Source organism: Cydia amplana, chromosome 5 (assembly GCF_948474715.1).
Source record: "Cydia amplana chromosome 5, ilCydAmpl1.1, whole genome shotgun sequence".
In the NCBI taxonomy this organism is placed as follows: Eukaryota; Metazoa; Arthropoda; class Insecta; order Lepidoptera; family Tortricidae; genus Cydia; species Cydia amplana.
The window spans coordinates 3,682,831-3,701,411 of NC_086073.1; the positions used below are offsets into that span (position 1 = coordinate 3,682,831).

General features: G+C 37.2%; 1 protein-coding gene across 4 annotated transcripts in view; it reads left to right on the forward strand.

The window, feature by feature from the left end:
• LOC134647776 (protein spire) overlaps positions 1-18,581 on the forward strand; it is a 257,656-nt gene that overhangs the window by 165,439 nt on the left and 73,636 nt on the right. For all 4 annotated transcript variants that reach the window (XM_063502076.1, XM_063502077.1, XM_063502079.1 and 1 more), the window contains exon 4: positions 15,759-15,910. In XM_063502076.1, the coding sequence (XP_063358146.1) occupies positions 15,759-15,910 (152 nt within the window). The remainder of the gene's footprint in view (positions 1-15,758; positions 15,911-18,581) is intronic.

Sequence of the window (18,581 nt, forward strand, 5' to 3'; positions counted from 1 at the left end):
GTTAGTGGAGACACTCTCAGTTGAAATCTGACTACCTTTTAACCTAAGCTGTAGGAGCTTTATATCTAATTCGTAGCTCCTACGCGTAATTTTAGCACAAATGTACCGCTTATAAACAACATTAGATTGGCTCGATTGAACAGAAGACACACGATAGTTTGTCGGGGACAGTCGTCTGTAATATAGGAGAAAAATTGAGAAACAATGTTTTTACTTGTATACAGCAGAAGAAACAATTAAACGTGTCACTGCTATTGATTTCTTTTGCAAATAGAAAATCGTTTGGGTGACCCCCTTTTAAAAATCAGTGACACTTTTTCTAAGTACAGTGAAACCTGGTTAATTGATAAGATAAGATAAGATAAAAGATAGTTTATTCAAGTAGGCATAATTACAATGCGCTTATGAACGTCAAATAAAGCTAGGTAGACCGGCTCCAACCCTACACCTCTGCCCCGAGAAGATTTAAATCCCCCCTCAATTGGAGGAGGGTATCCCAATATGGGACCGGCAACAAACTCGGCGGGACACATCTTTTCAAAAATAATTACATCTTATAATTAACATGCATTACGAGAAAATAAGGGAAAAAATACAATTTAAATTACTATAGAATTCATGCAATTATACACATAAGGTGTAATAGAAATTTGATTTAGAAAATATACATATGTACATGGAATCATACAAAATCGTAGCTCTTTCAGAACACCTGACACCTGGATAAATGCAAAACCTCAATAATTGCAACCAAAGGTCCGGTCCCGGCCCCTTGAGACCAAAAGGCCTCCATAATTGAAATTTTTGAACCTCTATAATTGAAATTTAGATTTTAGTGCTTTTCGTAATTTTACCTCTGTAATTGACCTCATCGCAACTAAGACCTCTATAATTGACACTGTGCAAAAAAATCCGTTATTTTAGCTCTTCTTATTACCTCTATAATTGACACGAGTCTATAAGTAAGACCTCTGTAATTGAAATAATATAGACTTGAAGAGAGCAGAAACAATATTTTAATAGCAATGATAATTTTATTTTAAATCTTCACCCAGAATTCAATTTATTAATTGGGTATCTATCACAGACTAGTAGGTGAAATAGTTTTGATTAAATCAAGAACATAATATGCTTTTTACATTCCAATAAAACTTTCTTCTACAATTCAAGGGAGTATTATAAAAAAACCTAATGATTAGAAGCAGTAACTAATGTAGTTAAGTGTAAACGTGCAAGTAATATAATATACAGACCAGAAACCCAGAATCTACTTTCAATGGTTATTTGAACCTCCATAAAAGCAATTTCTCAGAACGCAACCTCTATTAATAAGAACCTCTATAATTGCAACAACGATTTTTTGAACCTCGTTAATTGGCACGACCTGCTTAAATGAAAAACGTGGTTAACTGACAAAAAATTGCCGGTCCCTTGAGATTGCAATTATCCAGGTTTTACTGTATATACTTTCCTTCTATGGACATAGCAGACTGTTTGACATTAAATCAAGCATTAGCAGCTTAATTTACCCTGCTCCGCTCCAACATCCCCCATAGAGTCCAAATATGATATGCCTGATTTTGAAATGTATTGTCCTGTCACATATTGCCTCTAACTGTACCCAACCTACCAGGAACTCAGTCCAGTAGGTGTAGGTCCAATTTGCCCTTTGCCACCGTCCCAATAAGCCTAACGAACGATCGGAACATGAAGTTCACGGCCACGCTCTGCGGATAACTGTTCATGGACACGAGCAGCGAAGGTACGAGTACAAGTGGGCAATCAAAACGAATCGAAAGTATCGATTTGATATCGCATGCGGGTCAATCGGACAATTCGAGTGAACTGATGCGATTCTTACACTGTAGCACACGTGAGTGTAAAGGTATAAAGAGTAAATACATATGCCATCAAAAACATAAATGTGAAATGAGAGCCAAGTTCAATATTAAGAATATGCATGCGACTTTCTTGACTTCGACGCGAAACAGAATTGAGATCTAGGTATATGGGTACCAAGTTCAAGTTAGCTGGGATGTAATTAAAGTTCAGGATTTGACTTGGCTAATCAAAGTGACCTGATAGTTGAGGTCTGATCTTCAATCTACCTAACCAATATTTATCAAAAACTGAGGAAAGAACCCACGCCCACCCCCACCCACCCCCACGGCCCATTTAACTCCAACTGTGCATCGAAATAATCTCAATTCTATCGATATCAGAGCCACAGTGATGCCTCCCAAATTCTAACGCTTTGAAACTTGAGTTTATTATTAACATCTCACTTAGATGACGACGTTATCAGACATCTGACGGCCGTGATCGATGAAATTTGTTTACAACGGGTTATGTTTCTGATTGGATTTAGATATTTGTGATACTTAATCGGGTTTATCTCGTTTTTAGACGGTTTTGTGGATGGTTGGACAAAGCACTGACAATTCTTACGTCGGGTTATCGATGTTAATATTTTAATTGGATAATGATACGTGTGGGTGCTATACTCTTCTAGGGAAAAGTTAAGGCATATTCAATCATAAAAAAAGTAGTGATGACCTCTTAAGTGTGATGTACTTTGCAATTCCTTTGAACTTTTGCAATCGCATAACATTGGTAGTATATAAGGGGTCTTGATATAAATTATATTTACCAGAGCACAAATTCGTTCTCTAACATTTGTAGTTAGTCAAAATATGAAGACACAATGCGACCTCGACAATAATGTACTAATCGACCCGATGCTCAGCCGAATCCCCGAATTACGGGACCAAACTGACCATGATCATTGAACGTAATGCCGTGCACCGTACGAAGCAATTCTTTGTCAAGCGGACATTGTGTTTCTGTGTGTCAAACTTCGCTAACGACCGCAAGGCCGCGGCAAAGAAAGTCATTTTACGACTCTCCATACAATCCAAGAAACCATCCTCACGAAATTCCCACGACTTGATACAGTCGTGATAACGTTTGCGGAAACACAAAAGCACATCCCTAAAAGTTCCATGAACCTTATTTGCATTTGCACAAAGATTAGAATCGCACTAGCGATATCCAATTGTGAGATGATATGAATATTCGGATATCAGATCTTCTAGTAACGGTCGGCTCACTTACGGACAATGTTTTTGTGGATGTCTGGTTTTACCTTGTTTGCTGCGTTCATTTCGCACGGTTGGCTTGGGTAATTCGTTATTTAAATTGCTTGGGCGTTTTCGTAATGATAATTAAGACTAGTGCTTCCTGGCGACCTTTCTTTGTTGTATTAGTTGTAAATGTTGTAATGGTATGTATTCCATCACTGGTCAATTTAGGGCGCGCGGCCATAAACGATAAGCACTTATTTACTTAGAATACTTTCTGTCAAAGATTTAACGAACGAAATCGACATGTTGTTGTGTCACCTTATGTCTGTATTAAATCCTCGGACACATGCAATGTTACGTGGATATCCCGAGTTCTTGCTCAGTTAGGTTTCAGCAAGTTTACATAAGAACATAGGTAACTAATAAACTTGTTAAATGGACGTTTGATCAATTCTGAACGTCGACTAGGGTGAAGTTTTATTTAAATAACGTTAGTTGTACTTATGTCATATTAAACTTTCCTTATGTAGGCCGAAGTAAAAGCTGGTAACCTTCCCTGGGTCGTTGTTATGTCACATGCACCATGTGTATTTTAACGACACCATATAATTTGTGATTAGTATCGGCGGAGAAAGCCGGACAGATGGACGGACGGCGCAGCTCGCAGGGGGTCTACGGCGTACACTTAAAGTTTAAACACAGGGAATCCGAGATCAGATCTGACGATAGGACATTGGTTGTGTTTGAGGTTCTAATTTCCCTCGATTTGATCAATTTCGGAATCTTTACTTGTTATGGCCCAGAAAAGAAAATTAGTTCATAATATGACATAAACCATACCACCATTAAGGGTTCTATTTAATTATGTGCATTCATGTTGTTGGCTATGTATAATACTCGTTAGATCGGAACCAGTACAACAGGCCTTAGAGTTAGAGACGACACCGCCCGTCCCGTGTTAATTTCTAATATCATCACTTGTTAATCACGTCTCTTCTTTGCCAACAAGGGGAGGGGTCTTAATATGACTTATTGTGAAATAGTTAATAGGCAAGATGGTACGAGATATAAACGACAACATACACTTAAACAAATCAAAATTACCTAAGTCGTAATTCAACATCAGTGATATTTGCGGAGTAATAATAGGAAGTATCGCGATACAATAAACTCTATTGGCTACCGAGCTTGGGCTCAAATGTTTAGGTAAGTAAGTCATTAATACATTATAAATTATGATCTCTCTTCTAGTGCATAGCTGTTCCAAGTCTCGAATACTGATGTAGATAATGGGAATCTGGAGCTATGGAGCTTCGGAAGGTCTGACAGCTCATAGAACGGCTTCCTTACCGACGTGAAATGGCGCAGAAAAGGGCAGAATCTTCAGAAAACAGAAGATTATCTTTAGATTAGATCACTGATGAGCCGTTGTGCAGTTAACAGCAGAAGCATTTAAGCGGGCCAGTTGTTCGAAATGATGTATGCACACTTTCATGTCTTATTATAACTACAAAGTTATGTCAACATCTTGCTCGCTAAGCTCTGCTGCTGACGAAAGTTGCGAAGACTGAAGTTCTCTCCCACATATGGTTTAAACGATCGCTCGACTCGCCCATGCTAAATAAGCGATTTTAACAACTCCGCAGAACTCTGTTCGGTGCCTAACCGGGAGGTGTTTCGATCCAAACACTTCCATTATAGGAGCGTAATCTATTGTTTGTTATTTATTGCGCGCGCGCTCCGTAATCAAATGAGTTTAATTGAATATCTCGCTTGACCCTGCGGCGGCTCGGCTGTGATCTCCCACAGCACAGGTTGGAAAGAATTCTGGTGTCGATGGAGTATTTATTGGTTTAGGTCACTTTGATTATGTTTGTAGAAACGGACAAGCCAGAGTCGGTCTTAGAGCCGGTTCTATCAAACCATCTGTAACCATAACAACGTTCGCAAAAACTATATTGTGTTAAATTAAAAGAATCTTAGTTCTCTGCAGAGTTATGCTCATCTGTCGCTCGATTTTGGTCCTGGTATAGCCGCTAACGTCGTATGTACGAATGTAGAAGTAGTTTTGCTTAAATCTTTTCACGAAAAATGTATTGCTTCTAAGAGTTTTGTTATAGGTACATATTATTCGACGGCAACGGACGGATGGAGAACATAAAGATTTTTGTGTTTTGTGATGTCGTGCCAAGAAATTGTTTCAGTTTTACCCAACATTCTGAATTCGCTCATATTTCACACATTTGATTTATACGACACTTAACACAATCATAGTGTTTTCCACCTCAAGTGCGACCACGACAATCATCACCAATAAATTTTGTCCGCCGACTAGTTTCGTACTAACATCAATAATTTGACCGAATATGGCTGAACCTTATCTCTTCGCAATAAGGTTCAAGTAAGTTCATTTAACTGTGACGACGATGTTTCCGTGTCATGTAACACATTAACCTCTGCGACGTGGCCATCATTCATACATGCATGTAACAATTATTCATACACTTCCTCGCTTGTACGAAAACCGAATGACACCTACATGTCTTGGGATGTTTCACAGTTGGTCGTCTGTGTATGGCTAAATGATAGAGAGAGTGTAGGTTAGAGAGAGCTCGGGTGTAATATCATATGAATCATATCTTTCGAATTTTTGCCTATAGTAGCCCAATTGGGGTACTACCTTACACGAACCCACAGCTAAGATAACACTGTTACTTATACTCCATAGGATCTGCCGCGAAAAACTAAAGTTAAAATGTCTAAAACGAAATTTAAATTTTAGTTTTTGCGGTAGCCCCTCAAGATGTAGTTGCCATAGCTCCCTAGGAGGCACTGTATTGACGGTGAGGGCTTGCACTATATCCCTAAACCTTTGTCAACACACCGAATCCTTGTAAGATATAAGCTTGTTTGACACGATCGTTTTATAATATAGTGGACAAAGACAATGTTCCAAATTGTTATTAATAGCTGGTCCAAGAAAGCGGCGTGTCATTTTCACACCTCTTTTGTTAAAGATATTAGATCGATTGCGAAAGGTAATTTCTCTATTGTCACATCATTATTACTGCTATTGTACCACGCGCGACTTTTGTGGACGTATTTAAAAGTTGTTAAATCAATGTCTTTACCTAATTACAATTAATAAGTTTTACAGAGAAATCTTTGCTCTACATACTATAGTACTTTATTCAGTAAATTAAGTGTCATACAAGCAAAGTCATTCTTTTATTTTTTAATTTCTCCTACACTCGGTTTTACTTCAATATTCTATTCAGCAGATTTCCAACTTCACATATCGTCGAAAACCTCGCCAGACAGCATCAGCATTCCTCCACACGTGCTAAAAATTTGAAGTTATCGGCTCTGCACCGTTACCTAACGTTTCCCAATTGTGCCCGCGAGCCTCCGCAGCATCCCTCTAACTGCAGCCCACCCGTTATCACCGTCCATTCCCAGCCTCTTATCTCGAACAACGTACAACGGTTAACTGTTATTCTCTCATGTGAGAACTATCGTTTTGTCGACTGGGGGACCTATTATTTGTTTCTGAAGACTAACTGCTTTTGCATTCGTACAAGGTAATGAAGAATTCTTACACGTGCTGGTGTTGCAACTGTTGTCTGTTAATAATTGTTAATGATTTTATGGTTGTTAATTACGTTTTGTCTTTGAGGCCTTGGTTCTTGTACTCAGTTTAAAACGGGAGACTAATGCTTAAAATACTTCGCTAATTAGTTTTACTTGTATTCTCTAATAAACGACAATTACTACTGTCATCGCTCGTGTGTTATGATCTTCAATGTCAGCGTAATGTGTGTCGGAAAATAAAGGTCACACTTTACGACCACCGTGTTTAGTTCCACTCGGACAACAATTATACGGAGCCATCAATCTTGATGAATAGGTACTAAAGTTAGGCTGTCGTAAACCGAAAACGAGACAAATTGATGTCCGATTCGAGATGATACCTACTGCAACCTGTGCTTGTGTTGTGTTGTTGTAAACGTTTAGTGCCTATTGTGTTTGAATTTGAATCTATGGTGAAAAGAATCAATCACATTCTTGTACTATGTACTTAGCAAGTCTTCAATCAGCAGATAGCCAATTCGATATAGACATTGCAATAATTTCGTGACCGATTGTTATTAGGTTTGTAAATCTTTAGTGACAATTTTATTTGAGTCCATTGGAAAAGGGACATTTTGTAAACAGTGTATACCTACATTATTTTACCAGATGATGCAGAATATGCATATATAGGGGAAACTGGGGAGGGTTGATCACCCCTTTTGTTTTTAGCATACATTTTCTTAACTATTTGTAGTATTGAAAAACTTTATAGACCATACGATTCAGAATTTATCTCTTCATTAATAGTTTGAATTAGAACAGATTTGTGCAATAAATTAGACCATTATTTAATGAAAACCCATACTGTTGACTTTTACCATGTGTCCCCTATGTAAGGAAGACTTGTTTACCCCTGGTCGGGAGCCTTGATCCTAGGGGGATCAAGTGACCCTGGTTCTTGGGACACATGGTAAACAGATTTTTACCATGTCTCCCCATACCAGATTCTCATTTATTATATAACTCGGATCGCTATTAGCAATGCATCTATAATTTGTAAAATACACAGCAAACATATATATATTGCATCTTCCATGCTTTGAAGTTGTATTTCCGGTAATCAGATGTCTAAGCCGAAGGGATCAAGTCTTCCAGATTTGGGGACACTTGGTAAAAAGATTTTAAGCGGCAATGTCATATTTCGAGGGTAGTATCTACATTAATTTATTCACTTTATCTACAGAAAATTAATATATGAAGATATCAAACACATATTAATCCATCATCTTATACTTTTAAAAAACAATGTAATCGTATTATCCATAAAACAACATAAAATAGGGAATCAATTTTTGAACCAAAAAAAAGTAAAAAAAAAAACAAAAATCTAAGTTATTAACATAAAATTTCTTGTAACAAGCTAAATTTTTTAAAGTTATTATGAAGGTATTTTTAGCGTCAGACACCTACAGCAATTTTAAATTTTTTACCCATCTCTGGTCGTTATTGTTTACTATAATAAATAAGTTTAGAAATTTACTGCTCACGTTACGGCACGGTGTTTGAGCTGCATAATCCTAAAATCCTTTCTATGGACCGTCGGTTCTATAGTACATAAGGTCGGAAAGCCATTGAAATAGCATTTCATCCATAAAAAAAAATATCGCCGGTTGAAAACCAAATATCGTTATAAGTGTTGTTTGTCGACCGAGTAACAACCCCTGTGTGTAAAACGTTTAACTTGATAAATAAGACCAAGTGCGGGTAGTTCGTAAAATGTTGACGTCAACTTTAGTTAGTCTTTTCAAAGGCCACGGGGATAATTCCGTTTTCGGAGTTCGGAGTCGGTTGTATAATTAAAAACTGAATTATACGCCATTAAATCCCGTTTTAATAAACAATAATGAGTCAAAAACCTTGAAAGTTTAAATCAGTGTTTCTCTGGTCGTACTTTTGCGGCATGATTTACTAAAGAAAAGAAAATATTTATGATAGCTCTATGAATCATTTTGTAAGTAAATTTATTACAATGTATACTTGATCGCTTTGGGGGTGACATGATCCCGGAATCATATCTCCCCTGAAGAAAAAGACAAAGTCTCCCCATACATAGTAAGATTATAAAACGTGCCGTACTCGAAACGTGTGTTCGCGTATATCAATGTAATCCAAGTTAATCATCACTTCAATAAACAACAAATAAAATAAGCACACTCACTAACATCATTTCCATCTCATATTATAAAATAAATCCAGTTAAAGCTTACCGAAAATTGAATATAGTACGCAGAAAATCTTTCACCGTCCGCCATTTTTGAACCACTGACTTTTCCGATACAGTGCCATGACAGAACGTGAAGTTAGGAACGAATGAATGAGTGTTACCAGTGCAAAAAAATGTATCTCGTTTGGTTTGATTAAAAATGAAGTTTACCAAGTGTCCCCTAGGGATCGACCCTCCCCACCCTCACCTTACGTCTATGTAGTAAAAACTACTCTGTGTTGAAAATTTACAACGCACCGTGCTCATATTTTATCATATTTAATATTAAAATGCCAACCAAGCAAATCTCCCTTTGTTTTATGGATATTGGCCATTCGAGAGCTATTCTTATTGCCAATTTCATAACCTCCATGTCAACTGGCGTCTGCCGCAAGAGGATTAAGTACCGGAGTCATAGCTGAGTCACGGTGAATGAATAGACATAAATTTGTTATGCAAGCATTGGTCGTGGCGATTTCTGCCGATTTATTCGGTGCGGAGAGCGCCTGGCGCCAGGACTTAAATGCCAGGGGAATAACCCGAATAACGATTTCTGTTTATGTATTGTTTCTGTTTCCGTAACCATTGTTGTTGTATTTGGATGCTCGTGATTTAATGACCAGAAGTTTAGTGCAAACAGGGTTCGATAACTATTGTGGCTGGTCTCGGCATTTACAATGTTTACTTACGTTTACGTCTCATGCTAGGCCATGAGTATTTAGAGCATGTCTCTCAAAATGCAAGCCATGCGTATCTGCTACGAAAATGGTCGGTAAAAATATTGCCAACAACTCCCTTCCGGGTAATAACAGATGGTCATCGCTAGGTGATTTATTGCACTAAAAAAATATGGTTGTCTGTAAAGTCGGTTTACGTACGATAATTTTGCGTGATAACGTCATAAGAAAACGTTGATGAAAAATTGCATACTACCAACTAATTGCGTACTAGTGACGTTACCATGGAGATCTGTCCACAACGTGAGACTTTTTCGTGCATGCTACCGGTGTTCATTGATTTATAAGACGTTATCACGTCAAAAGAAACGTTCTTATGTTTTATTCATTGCAACATTGCATGATATATATAAATAAATATAAACGATGGACAATGGACATGATAGGAGCATTTATAGCTCTGATTCAAGACTGAGCAGAGTTGCGACTATCCCTTTATAAAATGTTCAAAGGCCTTATTAACCCACATAAACATTAGTCGTAATGATTAATTCATGCAAAGTACCAGGGCATTATAACCTCGCACTCGCAGCGTGCGTCTGATAGACGCAATGCAACCACGATGTGACTAGGGTTGACCGACGTCTGAAATGTCTTGAGATGTCAGGAATTTTAAGTATCTTTCAGGACTGCGGCCGGAACACTTTATACTACCTATGTCAAGATTTCCTAAAATTAGTTCGTGGAAATGAATAACTGGAGATCATTTTGCAAAATTTAGCTGTTTTTAGAAGGCTAATTTGAAAGAACAAGTCAATATCTAATCGAATTTAAACTGTTGTGAGACATACTAACATTGAACCGTGAGCACAGAATAAGTAATTAGAGTCTAAACCGTAAAATTATTCAAAGTCAATATCTAAATGATAAATGAACACATTAGGGATCTTGCCAGGAATTAACCATTTGCAGATTCCTGATAACCCTAACTACGACAGCACCTCCGAATGCCGTGCACGAGCTGATAGAAATTCAAATGTCTGTATAATCACATTTCATCGAATTAATTGCTTACGTATGAATGCCTGGTATCAGATGAAGTCACTACCGAATAATTACTGTCTAGGTTTCTGTCACTTCTTGGCATGAAATACCTATGCTATAGTGTCACCATCAGTTTGCCCTCAAATCCCAATTACAGTCTTTTATATCATACTCTTATTCTTTAATAGCTTTAATAACATTGCATGTTACGTTATTAATCAAATATTATTGCTTTATACAAGAAAAAACTCTAGTTATATATGTAAGAAATCCGCAACGCAGGCTTCGTCCGGTGGCTACAAATGCAAATCAGCAACATGCTTCGTCCCAAACATACCAAGGATGATATCCGCAACAGGCTTCGTCATTATAAAATCTAAGTTAAACAATATAACCGTCACGAATCGTACCTGGCTCAAATGTCCCCATTACGCTGGCAGCGCTGAATGGCCAACGAGGGTCGCACCCCCGGTCGTTTTAATAACATTTGTATATGCTTATACTTACTCATTTGATTTCATGAATTTAGCTTGGTCTCCAAAAGCTCGTTCCTCCTTTACCTCTTTCTAATAGATATGTCGCAGGGAAATGATCAAAACAGAGATTTGAACAAATCTCTAAGGGATATGATCAAATCACGCAGGATGTTAAAATGGCGAATCCATATCATCATTTCCCTAGAAAAATTCAGTCATTTGACCAAATCACTGACTCTGTTTAGTGAAAAGACAAAATCGGCCAATAAACGCGAAGCGCTTTTTCATTTCACTAGATTTGTTTAGGAATTTGACAAAATCCCTAACCACGACAGTAAGTTGACGAAACGAACTCAAAAAGTCAACTAGTTTTATCATTTCGCTAAACAGGTTTAGTGAAATGATAAAGTCTCAACTGGAAGATGGTACCTATATGGTGATTTGATTAAATCTCTGAACGGTTTAGTGAAATGACGAAAGCAAGTACAGAATACAACAGTTTACTCTCTACAGTTAAGCGATTTGATCAAATCTCTGACTAGATTAAATGAAATTTTTTGAAAATATCGGCTGAAAAAATGAAAGAGACTTCTCTGCACAAATTCAAAGAGTTGCTAATCAAATCAAAAAATGTTGGTGGACATTCCTAAGGTAGACAGAGGTCCGTTAGAAGTAAGTAATGTAAATAAATATTAAAAATAATCTGTACAAAATCGGTACATCTGTCGGCATCATAAAAGACTGGCTGTCTAATAGAAACGCATTTCAGCCAACCACAACGTCGTTTACTGCAGCAGTTCCCTCTACGAAGTACAGCCTACGTGAAATTGCAGCTAAGTTATTTGTATTTGGAGGTCAGGGCTCAAGAAGTGTTCCTATGAAAAGTCAAAAGTACAATGCAAAGAAATAGATGTGCCTGTAAAAAAAATAATGTTATGTGTAACTCAAGACGCCACAAATCTACAAATGTTTTAACAAATAATTGGCTACTTTCCTACTAGTCAAATCAGCTACTTTTTTAGAACTGTCAAAACGATTTCCTAATATGGAATTTATATGAAAATCTGTATAGTGACGTCACGGTCGACTCACATACTTTATTACATTTCAATCCGATTTATTAAATATAAATTATGTTTAAAATAACTGCTGTCTATGTTTTTCTAATAATTATCTGGTGCTTTATTTCGTGCACGGTGTAAAATAATTAATTTGAAGGAGAGGAAAGTACTCAATTAAAATTACGTTTACGCACTTGTCGTTTGTCATTACCGTCAAAACTGGCAACTTTACCATCAGAAGATAACTTTACCATAGTCTATTGTAGTAAGAAAGTATGGTATAATTATAATAATTAAAAAGACAATCCCTCTTAATAATAAATTATTATGTTTCCGTTTACAACCACCTATTCTTGTATTCGATTAAAAAGGCTGGTTTAATAAACAAATTTGATACCTACAGTACTATTGACATTTTATTTTACCATCTCACTTAATCTAGTCAGAGTTTTGTATTGATCAAATCGCTTAACTGTAGAGAGTAAACTGTTGTATTCTGCACTTGCTTTCGTCATTTCACTAAACCGTTCAGAGATTTAATCAAATCACTATATATCATCTTCCAGTTGAGACTTTATCATTTCACTAAACCTGTTTAGCGAAATAATAAAACTAGTTGACTTTTTTTAAGTTCGTTTCGTCAACTTACTGTCGTTGTTAGGGATTTTGTCAAATTCCTAAACAAATCTAGTGAAATGAAAAAGCGTTTCGCGTTTATTGGCCGATTTTGTCTTTTCACTAAACAGAGTCAGTGATTTGGTCAAATGACTGATTTTTTCTAGGGAAATGATGATATGGATTCGCCATTTTAACATCCTGCGTGATTTGATCATATCCCTTAGAGATTTGTTCAAATCTCTGTTTTGATCATTTCCCTGCGACAGATATACCGATGTCTGTCTGTTTGTCTGATTATTTTCAGGTTGACCCTATAATTTCCGGGAGGAGAGCGTCGTTACTTATGAATAACGTAACAACGTTTGCAGTAACGTTAAAATTAATAGATGTGCATGTACTCTATTGAGTTTGTATACCGAACGCGCGAACCTCGGGAGGTTAAACCTTGTAGTTGTAATTAGAAAGATACTTATACCGGATGTCATTAAAGTTTAATTCTCAAGTTCCGCAAAGAAAGTCATGCATATTTATTATGGGGCGGTGTTGGGTTTACTGGTCTCTAAGTAATCCTCGTGGAAGACGTGCTAGTTCGTGGTATTTTGGAAAAATTGTTGGTCGTTCGATTATGAGGTTGTTGATGTTAAATATACTAAAATCGCTACATGGCTTAACGATAAAGAAAATTCAGAACCTTTTCTTCTAGTTACATAGGGATTAGGGACAACTCAATTGAATCAAGTCATATTGCTTTACCAGCATAGATACTTAGGCTCATAGATAAGTGCTACGGAATATGTTTAGGAACTATATGTCTCACAATGGTAGTAATACACATTTAATAGCTGCCAATCATGTCCAATGTCAAGAGTGGCTTTAGCAATGCGCTCGCGGCGCCGGCAGAGCTTGTGCAACGTGCAACTTCAAATGATTCCGAAAGGACACAACAACCGTATCCCCAGTTACACTTTGGTTTAGAAGGATGTAATAGTTAGGGGTATTAATTATACTGAATTAGTGCCGTTGGGAAGTTTCTAAACTAATGAAATGTCCATATGGAGAATTTTCGGAAACTTCTCAAATGTTGGTATGGGAATTTAAATTTTTCATTTCCAAAATGATAGTCTCCTCTGTATCCAGTGAACTCACCCTGTATTTTTTTTGGACGTCGTGTATATTTTCTGCTACTTGCACATTAGTAAAAAGGGGGCTTTAGTGTGAAAGAGTTCGAAGTGCTTGCAAAAGGAAGGAGACTATGACGTTTAAATTTTGCGTAAGAAATTTTGCGTAATTTTAACACTCATTACAAAAGGACGTAACAACCGCGGTGGTTGACAGGAGAACTAGTTTAAAAGGGTGTAAGTATAATTGATTTGTAAAGGTGATTATGCCCTTTAGGTTGCGATGGGTGTAGATCGTGAGTATGCATCACAAAAGGACCACACGTGCGGTGACGTGCATTATAGTGCAATGTTGTAGGCTTTTGGGTTTTAAAGGATGTTTTGTTTTTGCTAAGATACTACCTACGAAATTTTTAACGGAAGATTAAATAAAGAAAAAGCTTGACGTCGTGTCTCGCGTCGTAATAAAGCATATGAACGTAATGCATACTGCACCGACGAATCCTCTCTATAACATTTAAAAAATATTAATTTAGTAAAAGAGTGAAATTTTGAAAGTAAAAATCTGTAACATACTGTGTTACTCGTATTGTTACAATACATTATTACAACCACGTGTGTAAAATATAACAACATGTCGAAGATAATTGACAACTGGCTTTTATCTCGACATCTAGTTATATTGTAGGTTCATATATACCTTATAAAGTCATGGCGATTATAATCATCAGAATACATGAATCATTAATAACTTCAACAACCGTTTTAAGGTAGTACATGACACGGGTATAATGCTAATAGATAGATATAGTAATTTATCTAAATAATTCAAATCAGAGTCATGTTATGAATACTAACGTAATACATATTGTATTATGTAAATTACATTGGATATGTCAGCTCTTTCGGCTTTATTAAAACAAGGCATGTTTCAAATGTACTTACAGAATGCCTGCCTTTTGATCATGACTTGTTATAAAGTCACAAAGTTAACCTAAATTAGCAAGTGTTCGAGTTGTTTTGAATGTTCCCACCCAGTAAAGCGGCAAATTTGCGTTACAATTTCATGCTTTGAAGGGAATTATTTACGCTTTATTACAGCAAAAAACTTGTATACATGTCTCAGCCTTATTTCAACGGATTAAGGTGGAAAGTTGCGTATTTATTTGAGCGGTGGTTTCGTTTTAAAGTGAGAATTCCCCGCACCTACTGTCCAGCGATACCTTCAATCACCTCAATGAGATCATCGGAATTTGCCGCTTCAGTTGTTTTGTAATTAAATATTTGTTACTTACGATTATTGGGGAGGAACAGTATGAGATAAATTAGTAGATTAAACCAGGGATCGGAACCGGTTTTTTGCAAAAACTTAGAAATAACCATATTTTTCGAATTATTTTATACTCGAAATGTAAAACTCAGTTGTGTTTTTAGGTTACGACTTCGTATTATTAGATTGCCCAATTAGAAATGAAGTAATTAGCAAAGAACGAAAAAATACCGTTTCCGTTCCCATACAAAAAATACCGGTATCCGATCCCTGGATTAAACGTGTTTATCGATGTTAGATAAATACAGAAATCATTCAGCGGGAAGGAATTTATTCACGGCAATTGCTTTTTCTTTACTTAAGTCCTATGCAATAAATATGCCAAGCAAGGGTTTGAAATCTCGCGTATAATTAAAGAAAACTCCATTTACAAAACGCAATAAAACCTTAGCACTGATAGTGTACAAACTAGTGTTCCAAGAAACCAATATCCAGTTTTTTATTCATAACCTTAAGAGTTACTTTACAAACTACCAAAAGCAGCGAATTATTAATGGTCGTACGTTTGTCCACAGATGACGAGGAAGAACTAGGTATCCTGTCCGAAGGCTCAGAGACATCGGAAGGCGGACGCGCGGACACGGACGACGAAGGCATCGAGCGCGACGCGGACCCTGCGCCGCGCCGCCGGCGGCGACGGCGGTTCATGCTGCGAGACGTCGTCGAGGTATGTGTCTGCAGGTTGTAGATAGATAATGAGACCTGCATGGAGACTTGGAGGACGGTCGCGCGGGCACGGACAAAAAAACCTCGTCCATGCCCGCCCGCGCATGCCACACGCGCGTAGACACGAGCCACGAAAGCACTGAGCGCGACCAAGATTCTGCACTTATACAGCTTGCTGTTGTCAAAAGCCACGTTGGCTTTTCAATCCTATTAGTAATCAAAATAATTTATTCAAGAAAAAACTCTAGTTATATATGTAAGAAATCCACAACGCAGGCTTCGTCCGGTGGCCACAAATGCAAATCAGCAACATATGCTTCGTCCCAAACACAACAAGGATGATATCCGCAACAGGCTTCGTCATTCTAAAATCTAAGTTAAACAATATCCTATTAGTTGTTGAGAGTTTAGAGTTTTGAGTAAAGGTCCTTTTTGCTTCGTTTGATTCTGAAACTATACTCAGAACTCTTTGACACATACTCCTAAACCTTATCCCGTTTGTTCCCTTTCCTCCACAAGTTTGAAATTGAAATTGAAGTAGCTATGTATCCGGCATTCCCGCATAGGTACCAAAGAGTACCCTAATACGAATGTCAGATGTAAACAACTAAGCTTCACTATTTGCACCATTCAAATTTACAGAGTCGTGTGCCTCGGTTATGAGATTAAAGCCCTCTCATATGGTTTCGCAACCGTCGCCACTTGCATTCCACATCGCACGGTCATGACAAGCTTCATGTGTTTGTATCATGCGCTAATGTACTCGTTATTGTAAACCCCATGCCACACATTGTATCACAGAAGTCACAGAACGGAGCCTTACAATCGTGTCACAGAATGGCGCTTGTCTTGTAGGGTTCGCGCTAGGGCTCCCGGTATCCGTGTTACACGCCGAAACGAATACCCGTGTTCTTAAGCCCGGCGGTGCTAAGAACACGGTTTACACAGAACCGCCGGGATCCGGATACGTATCCAATAAACGTTCCCAAGACACGTTTCTCAGATACGTATCTCCGTTTACACGGGTACTTAACACCGGCCCGAACGGACCGAAACAGGTTGACCCAATCAATGCTCTAGGTCTGGGTATGTAAGGTCTAATATTGAATGTTGACTTCAGATGAACTCGTTTGGCGTACGATTTTTTTAAATTTATTTATAACTGTGTTGATATAACATATTTAGCTAACTATACAATATATTAACCGAAGTAGGTGTCCCTATCCTATATTGTCTACTATTTTTAATTTTAAACCTACTCGTCCCTAGTTTAAATTAAAACCTTAATTTTTTTACTATTATTGCTTTTAAGCTAACATATTCATTATTAATTACATAATTAATATAATAGGGATGATGACACATGTTGAATTTTATAACAAAATCTAGTAAAATAGATAGCAAACGAGCAATTTATCACAATAATGTGGATATTAAAATAAAATATTGAAAAATTACAAAATTACAGGACCTGAAAATTTCAAAATTTAAGTTTTTTTAACTTCCAAAAACGATAAAAGTAAGGGTACCATTAGATTCCTTACATTTCATCCAAAAAAATATTGTATAGCAACTATATACATAAACGCAATATTTCACCGACAAAAACGCAATTTTCTTGTTTTGTCCATACTACAAGATGGGCGATGACGTCACGGCCTCTGGCCGTTTTGTTTAGGGCATTTCGCGAGTGAACTGCGACTGTCGGACTTTGACTACAATTTCTGACTTTTGTGTTACTTTAATGCAATGGGTCCCATATATACATTTGATCCTAAAAACAAACCCGATAGATTGATACCATAAAAAAAATTAGTCATGTAGCCTATTATATTTCAATCAAAGAAATACATTTTATACATGTATACTTGTGTAAGTAATATAGTTTCGTGAAGAATAGATGTGCAGACAAATACTACCTATATTAGTTAAAAATAACAGTTAAGAAAATAAGTATGAATTACTTCGTGGTTATTTCTTCTTGCAACGGGCGACCCCCGCGCGGGCAGCTTTCTCGTGCAGAGAATTGCAATCACAATCCAGCGCGGGAACGCTGCCTGCGTATTGGGCACCCTCCCGAGGGCACCAAATCTTATTATTATCAATTTACTGCTGAGCGAAAAGAGCAAATCTGCCAACGACGCAAAAAAAAGTACACACAAGCGGCATTCGAAACGCAGGATTTCACGCGAGAACCTTAATAAGAAACCCATGCTACCTTGGTTACCTAGCGATTATATTGTTATGAACATTAAGATAGATCTCAAAATTGGTAATCATTCATGTTCACTTGGGTCACTTTCACACGAGTGTTCAGGTAATAAATGCCGGCCGCTGGTGTTCCATTCATTAGAACGTGTTGTTTTCCAATACCCTTTTGTCTGATATCGCCGAAAACAAGTAGGTTCCCAAACCATTATCAGAACTGCCACAACCAATTATAAGCTTTATGTCGGTGTAATAAGGTGAACACGTCTACACAAGAAATTGTAACAAATGCAGCGGCAGATACACAGTCATGTTTATTTATCAATTTTTACATGGTTTACTATAATACTTAATATCTAGATGCCTGGCTTACGTAAGTTAAAAAATAATACGATTAAAAAATATACATTTCTTATTGACAGAATATTTATTCGATAAAATATACCTATTCGAGAAAACTCACA